The sequence below is a fragment of the Schistocerca gregaria genome, chromosome 6 (genome assembly GCF_023897955.1).
Source record: "Schistocerca gregaria isolate iqSchGreg1 chromosome 6, iqSchGreg1.2, whole genome shotgun sequence".
Taxonomy (NCBI): Eukaryota; Metazoa; Arthropoda; class Insecta; order Orthoptera; family Acrididae; genus Schistocerca; species Schistocerca gregaria.
Window position 1 is genome coordinate 490,424,671 of NC_064925.1, and position 22,942 is coordinate 490,447,612.

A 22,942-nucleotide genomic window follows, 5' to 3' on the forward strand; every position below is an offset into this window, starting at 1 on the left:
TCACCAAGCAGAATAGTATCGTCCTCAACAGATACCTCTCGAGGGACAACTTCGTCCCATTCCCAGGCACAGAATACAACCTGCCATCAGCCTATGACCTGACAACAGCCAGTGCCTGAAGGAGGCATGGGAAATAGTCTGTAAAATGCCCCCTACATCTTAAGTTCCATAAATACAGACACACATTCCTCAACATGAACAAAAATCTCAAAAGGAAAAGAAAGGAAAACATCTACATGTACACCCACATACATACTCGCCATACATACACACCACTACTAGTGATTCCCTTTCCTGCCCTCTCACAAATGGAGGCAGGGACTGTGTATATGCCTCTGTATGAGTCCTGATGTCTCTTCTCTTGTTCTTACAGTCCTTACCTGAGATGTGTAATGATGGTAGTAGGATTTTTCTGCAGTCGGGCATAAATGCAAATTATCTACACTATCTCAATATATAATGTTTTGCAAAAATAATATCTTCTTTCCTCCAGGCATTCTCAATTGAGTTTGTAGAGCATTTCCATAATATTTGCATTCTGATCAAATCTACCAGTAACAGACCTAGTAGCACACCTCTGAATTCCTTGAATGTCCTCCTTGGTGCGGATCCCAAACACTTGAGCAGTTCTGAGGAATGTGTCACACTAGTGTTTAATATGCGGTCTCCTTTACAGATGAGCCACACTTTCCTAAAACTCTCCCAATAAACCAAAGTTGAGCATTCACCTTCTCAACAACTGATCTTACTTGCTTGTTCCATTTATGTCTGTTTGCTATGTTACAGCTAGATATTTAATTGGCATGACTGTGACAACAGCACACCACTTATTCTGTTTTCAAACATTACAGGAATGTTTTCATTACTCATCTACATTAACTTACTTTTCTCCACATTTAGAGCAAGATGTCATTCATACACCAAATAGAAATTCTGTCCCATTCATCCCGTATCCTCCTACCATCATTCAACGATGACACTTTCCTGTACACAACAGTGTCATCATCAGACAGTTCCAGATTGTTGGTGATGCTGTCCATCAGATTGTTTATGTGTATAGAGGCCAAGAGCAGTCCTATTGCACTTCCCTGGAGCACTCCTGACGATATCCTGGCCTCTGATGAAAACTAATGTATTGTGAGCTATTTCTGAAGAAGTCTTCAATCCACTCACATATTTTGGAGCATATTCTGTATGCTCAGACCTGCATTAACAGTCTGCATTGATGCATTGTGTCAAACACTTTCTGGTACTCTAGCAATATGGAATCTGCCTTTTTGCCTTCATCCATAGTTAGTGCGAGAAAAGTGCAAGTTGAATTTTGTATGGGCAATGCTTTGTAAATCCATGCTGATTTATGGATAGAAGCTTTTCTCTCTGAAGAAATATTTATTATATTTGAACTTAGAATATGATCAAGCATTATGCAGGTGACTGATGTTAAGGATATTGTGCTGTAATTTTGTCGGTTCATTCTTTTATCCTTCTTACATGTGGGAGTCATCTGTTCTTTTTGTTTCCAATCACTATAGGCCAATGCTGAAGGGTACTCTCTGTTAAAGTAAATTGGGATTCCAACCTTAGCAGCTCTGAATTCCCCAAAACAACCTACAGGTATTAAGCAAATTGATAACAATTGCTCACAACAGGTGGTACCACGCCTGCCCTTCCACCTAAAATGCACGCAACCGTTATCTAACAGAACTGCAATATCTACTTTCTGTACTTAAATGCATAATAGCAGACTGCCAGTGATTGACATAGCTCTACAGAAAACCTGATTCTGAGCAGGCTACTCCCCTGTTCTCATACATTGCAAAGCATATTACAAAAACTGGGCTGACACTGGATGGGAATTATACATTGGTCCACAAGACCAATTTTAGAGAAGAGATTCCATTGAATACTTCACTAGAAGTGTCAGCTATGCATATCATCTATCTGACACCCCATAAAATTTATGCAGCTCTGGATGAGGATATCACATACTAGATGATACAGACATAATCTTGCGTCTACCTCCACTCTTTTCCTTTGTAGGGGATTTTAATACCCAAAATCCTTTGTAGAGCAGTTCCAAAGACTCTTAGTGAGACAATATACCAGACCAGGTAGTTTTCATGATTAACATAGGTTGTTTACGGTCTATTGTGACTGTGTATAGCTTATATTACTTGTATAACTGTGACTGTGGAAAAATGAAGCTTTTATCTATATACAGGGTGTCCCAGCTATCTTGTCCACCCAAAATATCTCTGGAACAATAACAGCTATTGGAAAACGACTTTCACCAGTATCAATGTAGGGCTGGGGCCCTTGAATGTACATATTTGGAAACATTCTAAAGCGAAAGCTTATATGTTTTTAACACAAACTTATGTTTTTTTAAATGGACCTCCTACATTTTTTCTTCAGAAATCTATAGCATGACAAAGCACATACACAATGGCGTTGATTGCATCGCAATATTCCCATTACATCCCGAGATATTAAGACGCGAAGTTGACGCTTGAAACACGCGACATGCGCTGCTAGCGCACGTCCTGAGGCTCAGGCGTGAACCCCATGCTGCCCGTAATCGCGATGTGATTGACATGCGTAATCACACTTCCATACTTATCAAGAGGTCCGAAACGAATAATACGGTCTGCCATCCTGCATTAATGTCATACATTCCCACAGGTATTTATCCCATAGGCTAGGGGTGATGTGGTTCTGTAACATATCTGTGTACCGCAACGTTAGTCACAAAGTTAACTTCGCTTATAATTAATTCGTTACTAAAATGGTAATGCTGCTCAACGTTAAAACTTTACTTTACTGTATATCTAGTGCAAGTGACAGCTAATCATTCACTCGTAATAGTAAAATTCATGTTGGTGGTATAAGTGAATCGAGCAAGTAAAAATGTTTTGATTTCGGATGTTCGGGTGGGACATAGAAGAAGAATGTTAACATGTTTAACCAATTAGTTTTATTATCACATAATTATCAATGTTATGTTTATCTATTACGTTAAATGACAAATTGTTGCAAACAAATTTTTCTTGACATCACTGGGTAAAATGGCCCTTTGTAGAAACTTCCACTGTGATACCAGCACTACATACTAAACATAGCGTTCACATCTCATGCTCAAAGTGATGCCCATTGGCTTGCATTCATAGAGTCACTCTGTGGATGAAGGATGCACTACTTCATGCTACTGTTTCCTCTCTGATGGCTGTACAAGCATCAATAATGTGTTGCTTCATGTCCTCTGGTGTTGTTGGGTCATGTTGGTAAACAGCATCCTTCACTGCTTCCCAAAGAAAATAATCCAGCGGTGTAAGGTCCGGAGATCGGGCAGGCCACCTAACTGGGCCACCTCGTCCAATCCACCTACCAGGGAACTTACGGCTCAGAAGTCGTGCTTGTAAGGCATTATGTGCAGGGCATCCATCATGCTGATACCACATGACCATTCTCTGGTTCAGAGGTACGGTGTCCAAGAGAACAGGAAGATTGTGTCGTATAAATCTGGAGTATTGTCTGCCATTTTGGATGCCATTTATAAAGAAAGGTCGATAATGGTATCTCCAATAATCCCACACCAAACATTAACTTTCCACGGACGTTGGTGCTCTACCTGACGGAACCATTTTGGATTGTCTGCGGACCAATAATGCATATTCCTTATATTGACAATTCCTTTGTTGGAGAATGATGTCTCATCGGTAAAGAGAACATCTGCAAATAATTTGGATTAGTCAGAAGTTTTTGATGAGACCACTGTGAAAATGTTACCCTATCCATGAAGATCCTGGTGTAAATGAACATGGTAAGGATGAAATTTATGACATTTAAGAATACGCTGTGCACTTGATTTCGACACACCAACTTCACGTTCAATTTGACGTGTGCTGATTTGAGGATTCACAGTTATGGTAGCGAGCACAGCAACTATAGCATGTTCATCTGTGCATGTTCTAGGACAATGTTGAGGTCTTGGATTTAAGCTTCCTGTTTCACGTAGACGAGATGAGAGACGACCAAACATCCGGCGCAAAGGCGATGGCTTGTCAGGGAATCGTCTTCTGCAGAGTCGTTCTGCCTGAACAGCATTTTGTCCACCTACAACAGGGTACATTACAGGTATGTAGAGTAGGGTAGAAAACAGACATATTAACTTAATAATCATAATGTTCGCTAAATCTCATAACTTATTTCCTGTCAACGTACATTCTTCATAGATCAGCAGCATTTCTACCATATCTTCATGTGTATACATTATACTGTACAGTATAAGTTCCACAACACAACGTTTATTCACAACGTGTACTACCTCCATGCCGTCACTACATTACTCTGATGCATGACTACACTGGCAAGCGGTGTACTGCATGCCAAAGCAACAACAAATGGGATGCTCAGAGGGTGGTGGAGTAAAGGAGTTTGCGTGGGTCGCAAATCATAAACAAGGTGAAGTGGTAATTGTGGCAGTAGTGGGAACTATGTTGGACACTTGACTAGGTAGAGCCAGGCCCTGTGCGACAGGCACAATGGGTTATATAACGCATTAGATAAACCTTATTTTGGGTGTGCAGGATAAATAAGACAACCTGACGGGTGTACACCGATCGGTACTGGTTCATATTGTGTACATAGATATGTAAAACGTGCAAGAGGGAAACCATTATGTGATTGTGAGAGTTGATGGCAGCAGAGCATATTATTCGTTTCAGACCTCTTGATAAGTATGGAGGTATGATTACACATGTCAATCACATCGCGATTACGGGCAGCATGGTGTTCATGCCTGAGCCTCAGGACATGTGCTAGCAGCGCATGTCGGGTGTTTCAAGCATCAACTTGGCGTCTTAATGTCTCGGTATGTAATTGGAATATTGCAATGCAATCAATGTCATTGTGTATGTGCTTTGTCATGCTATGGATTGCTGAAGGAAAAATATCGGAGGTCCATTTAAAAAAAACATAAATTTGTGTTAAAAAACACATATGCTTTCGTTTTAGAATGTTTCCAAATATATACATTCATGGGCCCCAGCCCTACATTGATACCGGTGAAAGTCGTTTTCCAATAGATGTTATTGTTCCAGAGATGTTTTGAGTGGACAAGATAGCTGGGACACCCTGTATTTTAAGCTGCAGATCTCCAACTTACTTCAGCCCAGCACATGATGCTTATCAGTCTAAGAACGTGTAACCCTACCTTCCTGTCTCTGTTTGTTGGGAGGTGCATTATGATTTATGTGACAGCAACCACTTTCTGATCATTCTTTCTTTACTGTACTGAACATCAGAACACCCTCCACACTGGGACTTAAAGAAAGCAGATTGGCATAGGTCCACCAATTCTTTGAATCCTGAACTCCTCTCCCATGGAGAGACACTTGTCACCTTCAAGAAGTTCCAAGTCCAAGCCTACTGTCCAATTAAAATATGCAAGGAGTTTTGGCAAGATTTGTAATCACATTTGGAATCTTTACTTCGTCCCCCCAAGTATGGGATAAACTATACCGCAGTTGCAGGCAGTGTCCTGGCTGTAGATCAGGATGGCTACATTCAGTCTGATGCCATTGTCATTGCTGATCAACTAGAAACACAGTTTGACCAAGTCTCAGCATGTGCAAGTTTCCCTCCCCTCCCTTTCGCCTCCATAAAAGATGAGGGGAGAGTCTTTACCTATCAGTCATTTCTCAATCTTCAGAAGCATACAATGACCCGTACCATGAATAGAAACTTCTTAGTAACCTGACATAATGCCATGACACAGCCCCAGACCCTGATCACATACCTAACCAGATCCTACCTCATTTACCCCTAGAATACAAACATCATATTATTGCACTTTTTAGTTGCATCTGGTGTGAGAGTGAGTTCCTGCCCCTCACCGCCTTCCCTCTTTCTCCATTGTGATCCCCCTCACCGTCTGAGTAAAATGAAAGCATAGTTACCCCAATTTTGAAACCAAGAAAAGATCCACATGACAAAGGCAACTGTTGCCATATTTGTTGTACAAATGTTGTATGCAAGTGGTTCAAATGAAAGGTTAACAGACAGCTTGTTTCAGCCGATTCTATCCAAATTTCATTGTGGATTTCGGCAGGCCCTGCCTACCAGTGACCACCTAATTTGCTCAGAATCTGATTTTAGAATGGCCTTCAATTGCCACCAACACCTTGTTCTATTTTTGATTTTGCTGAGCTGCAACCAGCCTATGCCACTGCTTGGTGGTCTCATGTTGTTACTAGAGATGGTGTCATATTCTTCTTTAGAGGTGCTGTACTGATTATTATCTAAAAAATTTTATCTTGTCAATCCTTTGGTGTTCAGGTATGTGGCCCCCGCACTCAGAGAAACCAAGGCCCACAAGGTTCTGTTTCGAGCATAACCCTTATTCCAGTGGCATTTAACAGACTAATAGAGACTGTGGAATTACAGTCTCACCTTCACATTACAGTTCTTCAAACCTAAGTATTGCAAAAATGTCAACTACAATGCACCTTGAATAAATTCTAATCTTGCACTCTGTCCCATGGTTTCCGATTCACTAGCTCCAAAATGTGTGTAATGCACTTCAACCATCACTGAAAAATCCTCCCACATCCAGATCTTTATTTGAGCAGTGAAGAGTAACTGCTGTTGTTGGGTTGCACACCATGTACAGTCTGTTTGCCAACTTTTACCATAATAATATCTTGCTGTCACCATTCTCAAGGTTATTTTCTATAGTGGACATACTACACAGTGCAGTGGACTGTGCCATATAACTTCTTCACCTTTTGCAGTCGGGCGGGTGCTGTGAAAGAGATCCGATATACCCAAGCTACTAAATGACATAAACAATTTTGTGGTAACTTTTCTGTAGCACAGTTTCAATTCCAGTTGTGGACTAACAGATCTCTCTTAACCAGTAGTCCCAAACAGATCATGACCTGTTGATCTTCTGATTTGAAATGTCAGAACATAATGACAATTCTCATGAATTTCTTCATTTGCTTAGGTATTTACCTTCTTGCTCGTGCCATTCTCCATGACTTCAGAGATGCCACCAAGCCATTACACCAAAGCATAAGCAGGCCTCCACACCAGGTGGAGATGTGCATTTTCCTTCGTGCTTCGTCATTGTGCTGAGGTACTTCCTATTACATTCATCTGCACATACATCAAATCAGGGTGAATGCAGTGCACTGTTCAACATGCAACAACTATCTAAACTGCGTTTTTAGTTTCATTGAACATCTTTCATCTACCTAAGTGGTTAAAGGTGGAACATGCTATTCTATAGAATCACCATGTTACACCATAGTGGACGTGGCTGGTCTCCGCCATGGTGGTGTGGGGTTGACCTGACCCCAACTATTGATTTCTTTATCCTTCTACATCCCTCATCGTTCTAATTTAAGGATGGTATCTTATTTACTCGTACCATTTAATTGACTTGGTCGCAGTTGGGCCTTGGCTCTTGAAGACAGTGCCCACAGTTTTTAATGTGGAAAAGGTGTCAAAGAAAGTAAAAAAATGTAAAAACATATTATATGTCATTCAAATTGGCTGTATTGTAGATTTCTTGCCAGTTTGCCCTTCAAGGTTCACTTTAAATATATGCTTTGCAAAAGGGCTCATATTTCTAACATTTTCATTTACTACTTTGGGATATCACTATGCCTTGATTCCTTTTAGCATTTCTATCTGTTTCTAACCTTCTGGCTCCGATTCTTTGGCCAACAAGTGTTTAATGATTTTTCTGACATTCTGAAAGCATGAGTGGCTGGCACTGTCAAGGCTCGTGTCTCTTCCATATACAGTTAATTCTGTTTGTCATCCTATGGATATATGGCAGAAAGGCCACACCCAACACTTCTTACTCGTTGTGCTAGTGACAGACTGCAATCCAGCTCACAGCCACAGATTATGTGTACCTGTCACACTAACATCTGAGAACTTTGCCATGGTCATTACCTCTGTGGTTCTCCCCCATAGCTACCTGCAACGGTTGTTCACTGCAGTATGAGTGTTCAGCGTCCATTCATCTTGATGGTTTCCTCTTTCTTGTTAAAGCAGTTGTCATATTTCTAGATTTCTAAGGCTTCCCTAAACAAATGGGTGTGCCAATTCTTCAACACAAGAACTTTCATGTTGGCATATTTTATTACATGGTCAATCTTGCACATCACATGCTTTGCTACAGCTGATTTCTCTAAGCAACATGTAATGCGATTTATGTTTGGTCATCCTGGTGTTGATTGATCGTCCAGTCACTCCAACAGAGACTTTACCAAGTGCACATGGAGTGCGCTATACTCCCAACATTGCAAGCATTACGACCATATTAATTACCCCTCTTTTCCAGCTTGGGTGGTGATTTGACATTTTGTGTGGGTATCAGTACATGCCAGTTTTTGATAAACATTGTGTCCCAGGTTCTCACCATCCTTCATTACCAGCATGTCTAGAAAGGGTAGCTGTTGGCCCTTTTCTATCTCCATAGTAAATTTTATGTTGGCGTGCAAACTGTTCAGATATCTTAGGAAGTCACCAAGCTAGTCCTTATGGTGGCTCCACACAGTGAAGGTGTTGTTGACATACGTGTACCACTCCTTAAGTTTACAAGGTACCAAGTCCAGTGCCTGTGTTTCAAAATATTACATGAAGAATTTGGCTACCAATGGACTGAGTGGACTGCCCATTGTGACATCTTCTAGCTGTTCATAGAAATTACCATTCCACATTAAATTGCACATGGTAAGACATATGTGGAAGAACTTGGTGATGTCATGCGGGAAAATGGAACTGATATGCTCCAAAGAATCCCTGAGTTGCCCTTTGGTAAATGAAGGAACAACATCAAAGCTGAACAGATTATTGTTTGGTCCAAGTTTTAGTTTCTTCAGTTTCTCAATGAAATGTCTTGAGCCTTTCTTGTGTGTGTTGGTATTTCCCACTTGGGGCTGAAGCAGACAGACAGTGTTTCACCAGTCTATATGCTTGTGAGCCAGGAGTGCTCACTATTGGTCTTAGTGGAGTATTATCTTTATGGGCTTTTGTTGATAGAGCTTCCGTGATGCACAGTTTACTCTGTAGGTGTGCTGAAAGAGTAGATGCCTTGCAAGAGTGGGAAGCAGATCTGCAAGTCAATTCCTGATGTGTCATGTGCAGTGGTCAATCTCAGTGAACAACATTGATATCAGAGAGATGGTCTGTGCTTCAAAAAGGAGTGAATGTACCATCATCCTCAGAACTTTGCCTATGGAGGATATTATTGCTAACACCAAAGTGATCATCTGGACCCTTCCTTGTAAAAAAGGTGAGAAAATACTTACTGAGGCCCCCAGAATACTTTTTGCAGTGAAGCTGCCCCAACACCAACAAGAGTGTGTTGGTGCTGCCTGCCAACAATGGAAATGTGATTGTTGTAACAGTGACCAAAGATTATGAGCAGAAGGTTCAGAACCTGTTAGATCCAATGACATATCAAAACCTAAGCATGGATCCAATGCAGCGGATCACATGGAATACAAACTGGTTAATCAGAGTGTCCTCTTTCTTATTGGACCTACAGAGAAATGCGTGCATAACAGATTATGAGCAGAAGATTCAGGACCTATTAGATTCAATGACATACTAAAACCTATGCCTGGATCCAACGCAGTGAATCACATGAAATAGAAACTGATTAATCAAGGCATCTTCTCCTACCACTCAGGGACTCCCTGGAGCATATTGGCTCCATTTTCCTGCATGACATCACCAAGCTTTTTCATGGAAGTCTTAGCAGAGCTATTTCACGTGGAATGGAAATTTCTAGAAGCAGCTGGAAGATTTCATGATGGGCAGTCCACTTGCTCCTTAAGAGGCCAATTTCTTCATGGAACATTTTGAAACACAGGCACTGGACTTGGTACCTTGTAAACATAAAGTGTGGTACAGGTATGTTGATGACATCTTCATTGTGTGGAGCCATGGTGAGGGACAGCTTGGTGACTTCCTATGACATTGAACAGACTGCATACCAACATAAAATTTACTATGGATGTAGAAAAAGACAAACAGCTACCCTTGCTAGACATGTTGACTATGAGGGATGGTGAGAACCTGGGACACAATGTTTAGCGAAAACCGACGTGGACCTATATCTGCACAAAATGTCAAATCATCACACAAGCCAGAAAAGAGAGATGATTAATATACCCATAATGTGTGCAAGATGAATAAGTCAGCCACAGCTCCTCAGACATGAGGTGCAACACCTGGAAAGCATTCTTAGGAGCAACAGGTACTCCACCAACTACATAAGAAATGTCATGAAATCTAACATTCAGTGAAGTGACATGATGCAAGAAGAAGTATTGGGTAGGGCCTTTCTGCCTTACATCCCCAGGGTGGTGGGCAGAATTAATTGTATGTTAGACAGACACAGTGTAAAGATCCTTTACAAATTGACAAAGAAGATCAAAGAGTTTCTCAGATTGGCAGAGGACAAAAAGTACCCACTTGCAATGTCGAAAGTGTAGCGCACTCCATGTGCATGTGGAAAAGTCCATGTTGGAATGACTGGATGTTCAATCAACACCAGGATCACGAAATGTGAAAGGCATTGCAGGTTTGACAAGTGGAGAAATCGGCTGTGGCAGAGCATGTGCTGTGTGAGACTGACAATGTAATAAAATTCACCAACATGGAAGTTCTTGCTGTAAAGAAGAGTTGCCACACACTTTTGTTTAGGGAAGCCTCAAAAATCTAGAAACATGACAATAGCTTCAATGAGAAAGGGAAACCCTCAAGGTGAATGGATCCTGGATTCTTATGTTGCAACGAATAACCATTGCAGTAGCAAGGGGAGAACCACAGTGGAAATGACCAAGGAAAAGTGCTCAGATGTTCGTGCGATTAGTGCATATCCATGGCCACGAGCTCAATTCCATTCTGCAGAGGGCAGAGGGCAAATCTTTGACAATGTCAGCCATTTGTGCTGGCAATATTTCAGGAAAATCATCAATAAACTTCAGTTGAAGGATCCAACACAGAAGCCAACAAGCAGTTTGTCAACAAGTGGGCGCAGAAAACTTAATAATTTAGCACTTTTGTCTGTGCATCATGATTTGACAGGTCATTAATATTTTTTCTCTCACTGGACCTGTCGATTAGAGGACAGTCATTGAAGACTGACTGTGCTGGTGTTTCCCTGAAAGTTCATTATATGTACCAAGTACCATTCTTTTTTCTGGAGAATCAATCATAAAGTTCATATTGAAACCCCCACATAAAAATAATTTCATTTCTTAAAGACCATGTGTAATAAGTCTCAACTCTGGAGGGGAAAATCCCGTAGTGTAAAATGGGGGATCTGTAGAGGTCTATAATTAAAAGCTTCATTTTCCTTTAAAATTCAAACTCTCCTGCAGAGTCTTAAAATATTTGACCTTTGTGATGTTTTGAGATGTTAAAGTCTTTCAAATTGAATAAATGATGTAAAACATGACATTGTTTCAACAACAATATTATGTAAGGGGGTAGCTGCTGCTCACCAAATAGAGGGGGTGCTGAGTTCCAGGCAGGCACAATCAGATGACTATTAAACATTTAAGCTTTTGGCCAAAAGATCATTGCAGTCTGCAGTCTGGCCACAGTGGCCATGACTGGTGAATTGTGTTAGTGCGAATATATGTGTGGTTTCTATTTCGAATGTATGCATTTGGGCTGCAAGTTGAATTGTTCAGTGGTCTTTTGAGTGTGGCTGTCTGCAACTCAACACCTCCTTTGTGTGGTGAGTAGCAGTCTATTCTTTTCATAATATTGAACAATGTAAAATCCAGAATGGAATGTAACAATTGTATGAGAAGGAAAGTTGCTACTCACTATAAAGCGGAGATGTTGAGTCGCAGATAGGCACAACAAAAAGACTTTCACAATTAAAGCTTTTGGCCACAGTAGACACACATATGCACACACTCTCTCTCTCTCTCTCTCTCTCACACACACACACACACACACACACACATATATATATATATGCAAACGCAACTCACATACACGACTGCAGTCTCAGGCAACTGAAACCACACGGTGGGTTGTTGATGAAGGCCAATGGCCGAAACTTTTAATTGTGAAAGTCTTTTTTTTTAATGCCTGTCTGCGACTCAGCATCTCTGCAATACAGTGAATAGCAACTTTCCGTCTCATAATATTGTTACTTTTCATAATATTGTTGTTTTTCCATCCTGGACTTTCCATCGTATGACATTGTTTTAATAATACAGTTTACAGAACCTATATACATTTACCCAAGTTTCCAAATTATTCTGTTTTATCTGATATTTTATGTTATCCAGTATAGTCTGTGTGTAGTTTAGGTCAGATAGTAGAGACTGCACTGTATGTTGAATACTAAAATACACAAAATACACACATTCAGTCATTGAAACACTAAGTATAGTTACCAGTAGGTACCAGTGATTTGAAATAGTAAATTTATTGCTTCAAGTGTAATTTCCACTACTTTTCAACATATATTTGGCCATTGTTGAGGGACTTGCTATATTATTTATTTCTTCATTTTAATAGTATGTTGTCTGTGATGCTACCTTGCTGGTGACGGTTTAAAATGGTCATGAAAGGGCTGTCCATCATGAATTATTTGGATTGTAGAATGAAATAAAAATTGCTGCCAACCATACTAGTTTAGTAGGCAGGATGAGGGAATTGGTTCCATACAGAATTATTGTGTTGTTCATTTAACTGTAGCAGCAGATTCAGGAAAACTGAAAAAGAGGGACAGGTTCAGAGAGGAAAGAGCGGAAATAAGATGAGAAAAAAGGGCAGTATGAATGGTTAATTGAAAATTATAGCAGTAAAAAGTTGTCTCTTAAGGACAGATGAAAACACTTGTGAGAAACTGAACAAGAGTAACCTACTTTAAGTGTGTAACACCACCTTTCACACTGACGATGGTTGTGATGTGGAATTTTATGGCTTCAGACATCAAAAGTACTGTGGAGCCATCCTGATCAATGACACCTCAACTGCTGCACAGGCGGTAGATGCCAGTCGAAGCTTGATACAAGCACACTTCATTACGTGGATTGTGGAGTATGGATGTAGATGTAGATGTAGAAGATGTGCATCTCACTCAGTGGTTCAGAAGAGCTTTCTCCAATCAAATAGCATGTTTAATCAGACCGTTCTGATACAGTTTGAGAACAATGAGGTGGTGCCTTATCTTGCTAAAGTTGCAGGCAGTCCACAAAATACTGTAGTCAGAGCCATCCTGATCAATGACACCTCAACTGCTGCACAGGTGGTAGAAGCCAGTCGAAGCTTGATACAAGCACACACCATCATGTGGATTGCGGAGTATGGATGTAGATGTAGATGTAGAAGATGTGCATCTCAATCAGTGGTTCAGATGAGCTTTCTCCGATCAATAGCATGTTTAATCAGACTGTTCTGACACAGTTTGAGAACAATGGGGTGGTGCCTTATATTGCTAAAGTTGCAGGCTGTCCACAGAATACTGTAGTCAGAGGAACAATGCACATGATTGAACAGTACGTTCCTATATTGTTCACTGGTAAAAGATGATGGCAAATGTAACAGATTCCTTTCATCCCGAGTATACACCTCCTCACCAGAAAATATCTCCACATGTCCCCTGACCCATGCGCTGGTAGAAAACTGGCTACACTGTCCATGTGGTTTTTTTGGCATAGCCATACTCTGTCATTAGCGTTTACAAATAAACTCTGCAAGTCACAAGTCCAGCTGATATTTTCCCAGCTTAAAACAATGGCTGTGTTTTATGTCAATGCTGATCTCTGCACCCAGAGACCTGTGGTAAACAGGCATATAAATGCCTTTTGTACCTGATAGCATGGAGGCAGTTGTGGATGGTATGCTTGCTGAACAGGTGTTGATGGTCTACGGCATCCCATTCTTCCATTTGTTGATGCTTAAATTAAGATGCTCAGAGTACACCTTTGAAATGTTGGTATTTGAAAAGCCATGCCAGCACAGCTTTGGAAAAGGAATGTCCCGAGAATTGGATACCTGTAATCTGGATGCAGTCAAAGTGAGCTGGTATCACACATCTTCCCATCGTTTACTCATCTGTCAAGTCTAAGGTCACTACTAGGTCTGATGGCATCTCAGACTTGTGACTGACTGAACTATTCCATTTGTATTGAGTGAGATCACTTTGACCTTTGAAGGAGATTGGTGACCCTGACATCTAAATAAATTGCAGAATTCACAATCTTAGTCACAAATTTATTTAATTTGCACATAAAACTGGTTTTGGGTTTACAGCTAACAGCAAGCTTTACCTGGAAAATAAAAATAAAGGTATTTCATAATTTCAACAGTAGGGAAAGGATTGATTATTAATCACCACATAGGCAAAGCATTGAGTTGTAGACAGACACAGTGTAGAAGACAGGTAAAATATTTAAGCTTTTGGACAAAGCCCTTCTTCTGAAATAGAAAACACACACACATTCACACAAGCACCACTCATACATACTGGTCACCTTGGGTGAATAAATGTATGCTTTCTCTTTTGGAAGAAGGACTTTCTCCAAAAACTTAACATTTTAACAGTCTTTTTCCTTGTCCATACATGTGACTCAATGCCTCCTCTGTGTGCTGGGAATCAATTTATACTTTCCATATTGTTGTTATTCCATCCTGAACTATCCATTATTTCATAATTTGTTGGGGAACAAGAAATCTTATTATCTTATAAGGTAGCAACAGAGGGGGTATGTAGTTGTGAGTTCAATTGGTTTAATGTGATAATTAAATAATGAGTAACAGCTACGAATCTTGACACTGATGAAGGTGGTGGTGACAAACCTTGAAAATCAAATATTTCCTGCAAGTAATTAAGTATCAGAAAAAATTGTGAAAAGTGAGTTTCACACATCTGTCAGTTATATGTAACAGTTATTTTAGTAAACTGATATAAAAATGTGATCAACTTTTGAATTTAAGTGTATGAACTAATGAAATACTAAAATAAACAGATATGATATGTTAGAAACACTATTAGTAATGTAATGTATACATGAGAGTGCAAAGGATGAGAACGTAATGGAATACAAAGGAAACACATCAATTAAATAACTAGGCATAATGTTACAAAGCGATATGAAATGGAATGAGGACATCAGATTGGTAGTAGGGAGGATGAACGTTCAACTTTTGTTTTATTGGAAGAATTTTGAGAAAATGTTGCTCATCCATAAAGGAGACAGCATTTAGAACACTAGTAAAAACCATACTTGAGTACTGTTTGAGTGTTTAGGATACCTACCAAATCGTATTAAAGAAAGACATTGAAGCAGTTCATGGGCCTGCTGCTAGATTCGTAACCAGTAGGTTTGGTCAGCATGCAACTATTAAGGAGATGCTTCATGAACTCAAATGGGAATCCCTGAAGGGAAGATGATGCCCTTAACACGAGGCACTATTGTGGAACTACACAGAAGTTATATTTGAGACTGACTGCAGAATGGTTCTACTGCCGCTGATGTACATTTTGTGGAAGGACCATGAAGATAAGATGTGAGAAATTAGGGCTTGTACGGGGACTGTTAGATAGTCATTTTTCCCTCACTCTATTTGTAGTGGGACAGGAAAGGAAATAACTAGTAGTGGTATGTGGCACCCTCCGTGATGCACTGCGGAGTATGTATGTAGATGAAACTAGATATAATGAGCAGGTGGCGGCTGTCGATGGTGACGTCAGCAGATGTCCCACTGTACAGGCATTCAATCAGCATATAGTAGCCATAGAAAGGGCAGTGGTGAAGGCAGTCCACCAGTTTTCAGTGCACTGGGAGCCACCAGCTTGAGTTAGTATCAGTGGGCTGTGCAGATTTCATCATCTGCAGACAATGCTGTCTGTTATAGCAAGTCTTTAAAAATTCAATGTTTGTACTGATGATGAAATTCATCTTCTCCATTGAAGGAGATATTACAATTATTTTTCAGTTAAATATAGATTTCAGTTTTTTTTCCGATACATTAATTTGGAAGCCTTTCTGTTTGTTATGTGAAACATTGAAGTCAGATTGAATACCAGTCATAGTATGACCAGTAGTAATAATGTGTTTGCCCATGGACTTCGATGATTTTCAGCTGAGCTTATTCAGCAGATGATAACATTCTATGCAGTGAAAAGCTTAGCCATGTTGTACCTATGCTCTGAACCATCCGACATATTTTTTATGTTATGTTATACAGAATCATAATTTCTATTTTGCAAACTTAACTTTCAGCAAATATTTTTTTATTGTTGTTGTATATCTGTTTAGGAAACTTTCATTTCTCTTATTTTCCCCTTTTTGTCTATGAATACATTAAGATTCTCTAATGCAAAATTGGTCAAAATGGAAAATTAACACTTTTTGAGATAGAAGTAGATGCTTTCTTTTGTCTCAGATTGTATGTTAAAATTTCTGTGTGGGTTTTACTCTGTGTTTCATATTCCTTGCATTTCCCATCTTTTATCTTCATAATTCGTTTTTTTATCTTGAGAAATAATTACCCCAATGTTGAGCAGTTTTTCAAATGAGGGTGATGTAACTTAGAAAAATTTGATTTCACTATTGGAGTGATGTTTTTCATAAGCTATACAGTACATTTTAGTAAATAACATGCAGTATTTATAACATTTTCTCTTTCTCAGGGAGTACTTGGCACTGAATGTGTATATATCTCTTTGCTATTACAAGCTGGATTATTATGATATGTCACAAGAAGTTCTTACTATTTATCTGCAAAATTATCCAGATTCCGCAATTGCTATAAACCTAAAAGCATGTAATCATTTCCGCCTGTACAATGGCAAGGCAGCAGAATCAGAATTGAAATCACTTATGGTAAATACTGTTTTATACTTCCTTATATGTAACTGAGGTACAATAAAACATGTAAGTTTGTGAGCCGCATTTCTTGTACGGATAATGAAATTAGTAAATAATTTATCTCGGTTGTAATGGGTGTAACAAACGTTTGCACACACACACACACACACACACACACACACACACACACACACACACACACACACACACACACACACCCATGACCATGGTGAGACTGACTGTTCATTATCAGTAACAATTGCATGGACCAGTGGAAGTGGCAAGGAGTTAGGGAAGGACTCATGAGGGGGTAGTGGGATAGTGTGACGCAAGTCTTTCCACCAATGTCTCAGTGGCTGCATAAGAAGGCAAAAGCAGTTAGAAAGTAAAACATGAAAGAGGTATGGAGAGGAAGAGGGGAACAGGAAGAGGGAGAGGGAGAGGGAGAGGGGAGGAAAAGAGAGGAAGGTAGAAAGAGCCAGAAAAGGAAGGGGAGAGGGGAAGGATGCAGGGAAGGATAGAAGGAGGGAGAGAGGGTTCCTTCCCTACCTGCTTTCCTTCTCTTCCCCCTTTTCCACTCCTCTCACTTTCTCTCTTCCCTCCCTATCTCCCTCCTCACCTCCACCTTCCTCTCCTTCACTCTCCCTACCTCTTAATATGCTCTACCCTGTGAAATCCTTTTGTTTGTTGTGCAGCTGCTGAGTCATCTGTGGTAATACCTGCCTCCCATTATCTTTCTAGCCCATCCTCGCCTTGTGTGTCCTTACCCACCCCTCCCCACCCTTTTTGCCCAGGCAACTGTTATCAATAATCAACCATCCGTCTTGCCACGGTAATGTGCATGTACGTTTGGATGTGTGTGGCTCTATGTGTGAATGTGTGTAATTCCACTAAAGAAAGAGCAAAGGTGTTGAACTTTCTTTCAAACCTGTGATATTAATCTTTTCTATTGACTGTTAATAATGATAATTCTGTATGGTACAATGACCTGGTTGGAGTCTTGCAATTGGTACTTTGGAGACATGTGCATCCATGTCCTTCCCCAGTAGTGTAATCAGTGCAAGAAGACTTAAAATTTAATTTGGAATCTGAACCATATATCATTTCTGGCTAATCTTCACATCATTGAGAGGCACAAGCTATGTTAGGCAGACTTAAATATTCTATGGTCTTTCCAGGATTTAATCCCACAACCTATCAGTTTCCAGGCACTTGTTTTATCCCTAGACCATTAGGCTGGCTGTTGATATTTATCTCTATTAAACACCTATGGTACAAAAATTCTTAATGAAGTTGGTTCACATAGTTTTGATTAACACATATTCCTTTTCATTTTCCCTGTTCCCTGATCTGTAAAGATCTTGTAGAACTGTTAACTATAGTTTTAGGTGTATGGAATCTCCTTGCATAGCTTCTTCCAGTTCTGAACTTTTCTCTATCATGATGAAGTCAGACGGAATCAGTAGTGTTTATGTAAATATTCTTCAGTGCAGTAACATGTTTGAATCAATGCTTTATGTACAAGGGATATTAGTTCAGTTTTTTCTGCAACTCAGTCAGATTCTGCTGCATTTGGTAATTCATACTCTTCATAGTCACTGTTCTGTTTTACAACATCCCCCATGCAAGTAATCCATTGTATTGTGTCCACTTCTGCATCCAACTTGTGCCTGTGATTGGTGATTTTCACTAAGCAGTTTGTGGTACTTTTAATGAATTTCTTGTACAGTAGGAAGAGGAGACTGATAGGTTTGTAGTTTTACATAACTTGTCTGTCTACTTTCTCACAAAGTAGAATATTCACAGCATTGTTCCAGTTTTGGGTAACTGTTTCCTCTCCAGACATTCTGTAAACAATGTTGTAAGTTTCTTTCATATTACTTTTCCTCTAGCTTGAACTATTTCTACTGAAGTACTATCCATCATCTCCAGTCTCCTTTATTTTCTTTGTATCTTTAACGGCTTTATACAACATGTGTCTCATTACTCCCAGAAAAGTCATTGTTTATTATAACCCACCTCATAGTCCATGTTGCGTATTCACAACTTTGTGGTGGTTCTCAACTCAAAGGTAAGACAATTCGAATCCTGGTGATGGAAAATTTCCATTACCAGTATTTGGCCGGCAAGGGGAAGAAAACTGGTGCAGAATAGTTCCTGATCAGCAGTCTTTGTGTCATTGTCCTGCATTAAGTTCCAAATGCCTCCACAGTATCCCATGAAGTGAAGACATGTGGTTAGTGATTAGAGGAGATTCAGTCTTCATGCCATAGACCAAAAAATGAAATGATTCTCATGGGTGTGGAATATGTCAGAAAGTATAACACAAAAAATATAATACTCACTTCCCTGATCATTTGTCAGGAGATTGTCAAGATAGGCGAATACATTACATTAAGCTGGAAATACTAATATTTACAGAGTCAGTAGGCTGTCAGAATCAAATAATAATAATAAAATCAATGGAAAATAGAGGATGGAATATAACAATACTGTGAAAAGTTGCTACTCACCATATAGAGGAGATGCTGACTCGCAGAGAGGCACAACAAAAAATGCCTTTGTGAAAGTCTTTTTGTTGTGCCTATCTGCGACTCATCATCTCCACTATATGGTGAGTAGCAACTTTCCTTTTTACAGTATTTTAATAATAATAAAAAACTTATTATACACAAAATACCTAATCTTGACTGTTGTGACCCAGTGCTGTCAAAACTGAAATCTAACAGACATTTTTATTTAAGCTAGTCTAACTGTCCTTATTAAGATATTCATCTATAGAGCAGGAATTGCCCATTAAAAAGTCCTTCAAACTCTGTTTCAGCTGTGCTTTATCTGAAACCAAGTTTTTAATGATTGCTAGCAATTTATTGAAAATGTGTGTTCCTGAATATTGTTATTTTTGGACGAAGGTAAGTATTTTAGGTCTTTATGTAGACTGTTCTTATTCCCAGTACTGATACTATGCATTGAGTTACTGGTTGGAAACAGAGACAAATATTCTCAACAAATTTAATTAAGAAGTAAATATACTGTGAGGCAGTGGTTAGAACACCCTGTTTCTTCAACAGGATTCTGCATGATGTTCATGAATTTTCACCACAAATGAAACAATGAAAAATTCAGGACGGAATGTAACAATATTATGAAAAGGAAAGCTGCTACTCACCATATAGTGGAGATGCTGAGTCGCAGATAGGCACAACAAAAAGACTCTCACAATTAAAGCTTTCAGCCATTAAGGTCTTCTTCAACAAAGACACACACACACACACACACACACACGCAAATGAAACTCTCACACACGACTGTAGTCTCAGACAACTGATACCACACTGCGAGTGGCAGCACCAGTACATGTGATTGGGTGGGGGTAAGGAGGAGAGGCTGGAGTGGGGAGGGGGAGTATGGTGGGGATGGTGCACAGTGAAGTGATGCACATTAGTCGAAGGGAAGGGCAGGGGAGAGGTTTGGCAGGGGGGGGGGGGGGGGGGGGCGGGGGTAGTGGAAAAGAAGAGAAATAAAAAGATTGAAAAACTGGGTGTGGGTGTGATGGTTGGATTATGGCTGTGTTCTGTTGGAATGGGAACAGCGAAGGAACTGGATGTGTGAGGACAGTGAATAACAAAGGTTGAGACCAGGAGGGTTATGGGAACGTAGGATGTATTGCAGGGAAAGTTCCCTCCTGTGTAATTCATAAAAGCTGGTGTTGGTGGGAAGGATCCATATGGCACAGGCTGTGAAGCAGTCATTGAAATGAAAGATATCATGTTTGGCTGCATGTTCAGCAACATGGTGGGCCACTTGTTTCTTGGCCACAGTTTGTCGGTGCCCATTCATGCAGACAGACAGCTTGTTGCTTGTCATGCCTACATAGAATGCAGCACAGTGGTTGCAGCTTAGCTTGTAGATCACGTGACTGATTTCACAGGTTGCACTGCCTTTGATGGGATGGGTGATGTAAGTCACTGGACTGGAGTAGGTGGTGGTGAAAGGATGTATGGGACAGGTCTTGCATCTAGGTCTATTACGGGGGTATGAGCCATGAGGTAAGGGATTGGGAGCAGGATGGACAAGCATACTGTGTGGGTTCGGTGGATGGCGGAATACCACTGTGGGAGGGTGGGGAAGGATAGTGGGCAGGAAATTTATCATTTCAGGGCATGACAAGAAGCAACCGAAACCCTGGTGGAGAGTGTAATTCAGTTGCTCCACTCCTGGGTGGTACTGAGTTATGAGGGGAATGCTCCTCTGTGGCCAGACGGTGGGACTTTGGGAGTTGGTGGGAGACTGGAAAGATAAGGCATGGGATATTTGTTTTTGTACAAGGTTGGAAGGATAATTACGGTCAATGAAGGCTTCAGTGAGACCCTCGGTATATTTTGAGAGGAACTGCTTGTCACTGCAGATACAAACTGACCAAGATCATTGCCTCACTCTTTGCAAACTGCAGCACACAAAATGGCTTTGTTGAGCATAAGCCACCTTACTTATGAATGACTGAAAACTGAGAAGATGCATTGACTGACATCTAATAGCAATTTTATGAAACTCTAGGCCACACCTATTCAGTCAACACACATTTCCTTGCCAACATGTCCCTGTTTCATAATTATTACCATCCAAAATCAGATCATTCTGTTTGAAACACATTGCTCCTTCGTTTCCAAAAAGAAAACTTCATAAAGATATGTATTCAAACATGTGCTCTAATATTACATGCATTCTTTTTAACATTAACGACAGTTCTCCTAGCCCACTATGATAAAACAAGCATTTTTTTTTCTCAGTGACATCACTCCCATTGTCATAACATGCACAGTTCCATGGTGTGCCTCAAACATCCAAGCCGGAACTCTGCAGCATTGAATAAACCCCCAAACCAGAAAGTACTGCGAAGCATAGCAAAACTGCTATCATCTCACCTTGCAGGTGCACAGAGCCCATCTGTACCCAAGTGCAAGCACAGACAATTATAAACTTCTAAACAGTCTGTGATTCTATGTTAGTTAACTAATAAAAACAAATACTTTCAATGTGATGATCATCCTTCATCAATTTGGTAGACGTTGAGCAACACATCACTTCATTCAAGTGATATGGTACATTACAACGTGTTGAGTCACTCCATATTATTTCATAATGAGATCCATAAAACATGGCGAAGGAATTAACAATGCAAACACTTGTTTAATGAGAAGCATCATCTTAATCAGAAAGCAGTCATATTGATGTGCAACTATCCAATCATTTATTTTCTCATAATGGAACTGTGTATAAATGTCACATGTCAAAGTTTCAACCAGTACAAAAAAGTACCGAGACAATATAACTTACTGTGTTCTCAAGCTTGCTTTTGCTGTAAGGTGAAGGTTATAATATTATGTTATTTCATATGATTTTAGGACCAGAGTTCATCAACATTCAGCTTTGGACATGATCTCATACGACATAACCTGGTTGTTTTCCGGGGCGGCGAGGGAGCTCTGCAAGTTCTTCCTCCTCTTGTTGATGTTATTCCAGAAGCACGTCTCAATCTAGTCATATACTACCTAAAGCAGGTACGTGCTATACATGGTTGTATAAATAAACTTTGTACTTCTTGCAAACTGAAGAAGCGTAAAAAGAAAACATTCCTGCGCAGTATAGTATCTGCAAGAAAACAGTCTGATCTATAGGACAGAATTCATAAAAAGATGCTTTTGACATATGAAGACCTCTCAATTTGAATCTCAACGAGAGTGGAAGAATTCCTCTTTGAAAATCTGAGGGAGAACCAGTGAATTGTTTCACACAGTGATTCATGAGAAAGTTACAAAATACAGGAGAGGAATTGAATAATAAAAAATCAGATTAGACTTAGCTGTTGAACAACTTACTAATATGCAGTACATTGTGAAGAGTGAGTTTTGAACAGAGATCATAAGAAACAATGGGTCCTTAATGACTACAATCAAATTATTTTCACTTAGGTCATTCACAGAGATCAGTGAAATGAAGAGGTATAAAAGAGATGATTTCCTTATTAATTACAATTGAAAGAATACATTAAAAAGAAATGTTACAGCAGGAAA

General features: G+C 39.8%; 1 protein-coding gene across 2 annotated transcripts in view; it reads left to right on the plus strand.

Annotated features, from left to right (window-relative positions):
* LOC126277988 (intraflagellar transport protein 56) overlaps positions 1 to 22,942 on the plus strand; it is a 210,222-nt gene that overhangs the window by 72,230 nt on the left and 115,050 nt on the right. For both annotated transcript variants that reach the window (XM_049977654.1, XM_049977653.1), the window contains exons 5-6: positions 16,691 to 16,883; positions 22,274 to 22,429. In XM_049977654.1, coding sequence (XP_049833611.1) covers positions 16,691 to 16,883; positions 22,274 to 22,429 — 349 coding nt within the window. The remainder of the gene's footprint in view (positions 1 to 16,690; positions 16,884 to 22,273; positions 22,430 to 22,942) is intronic.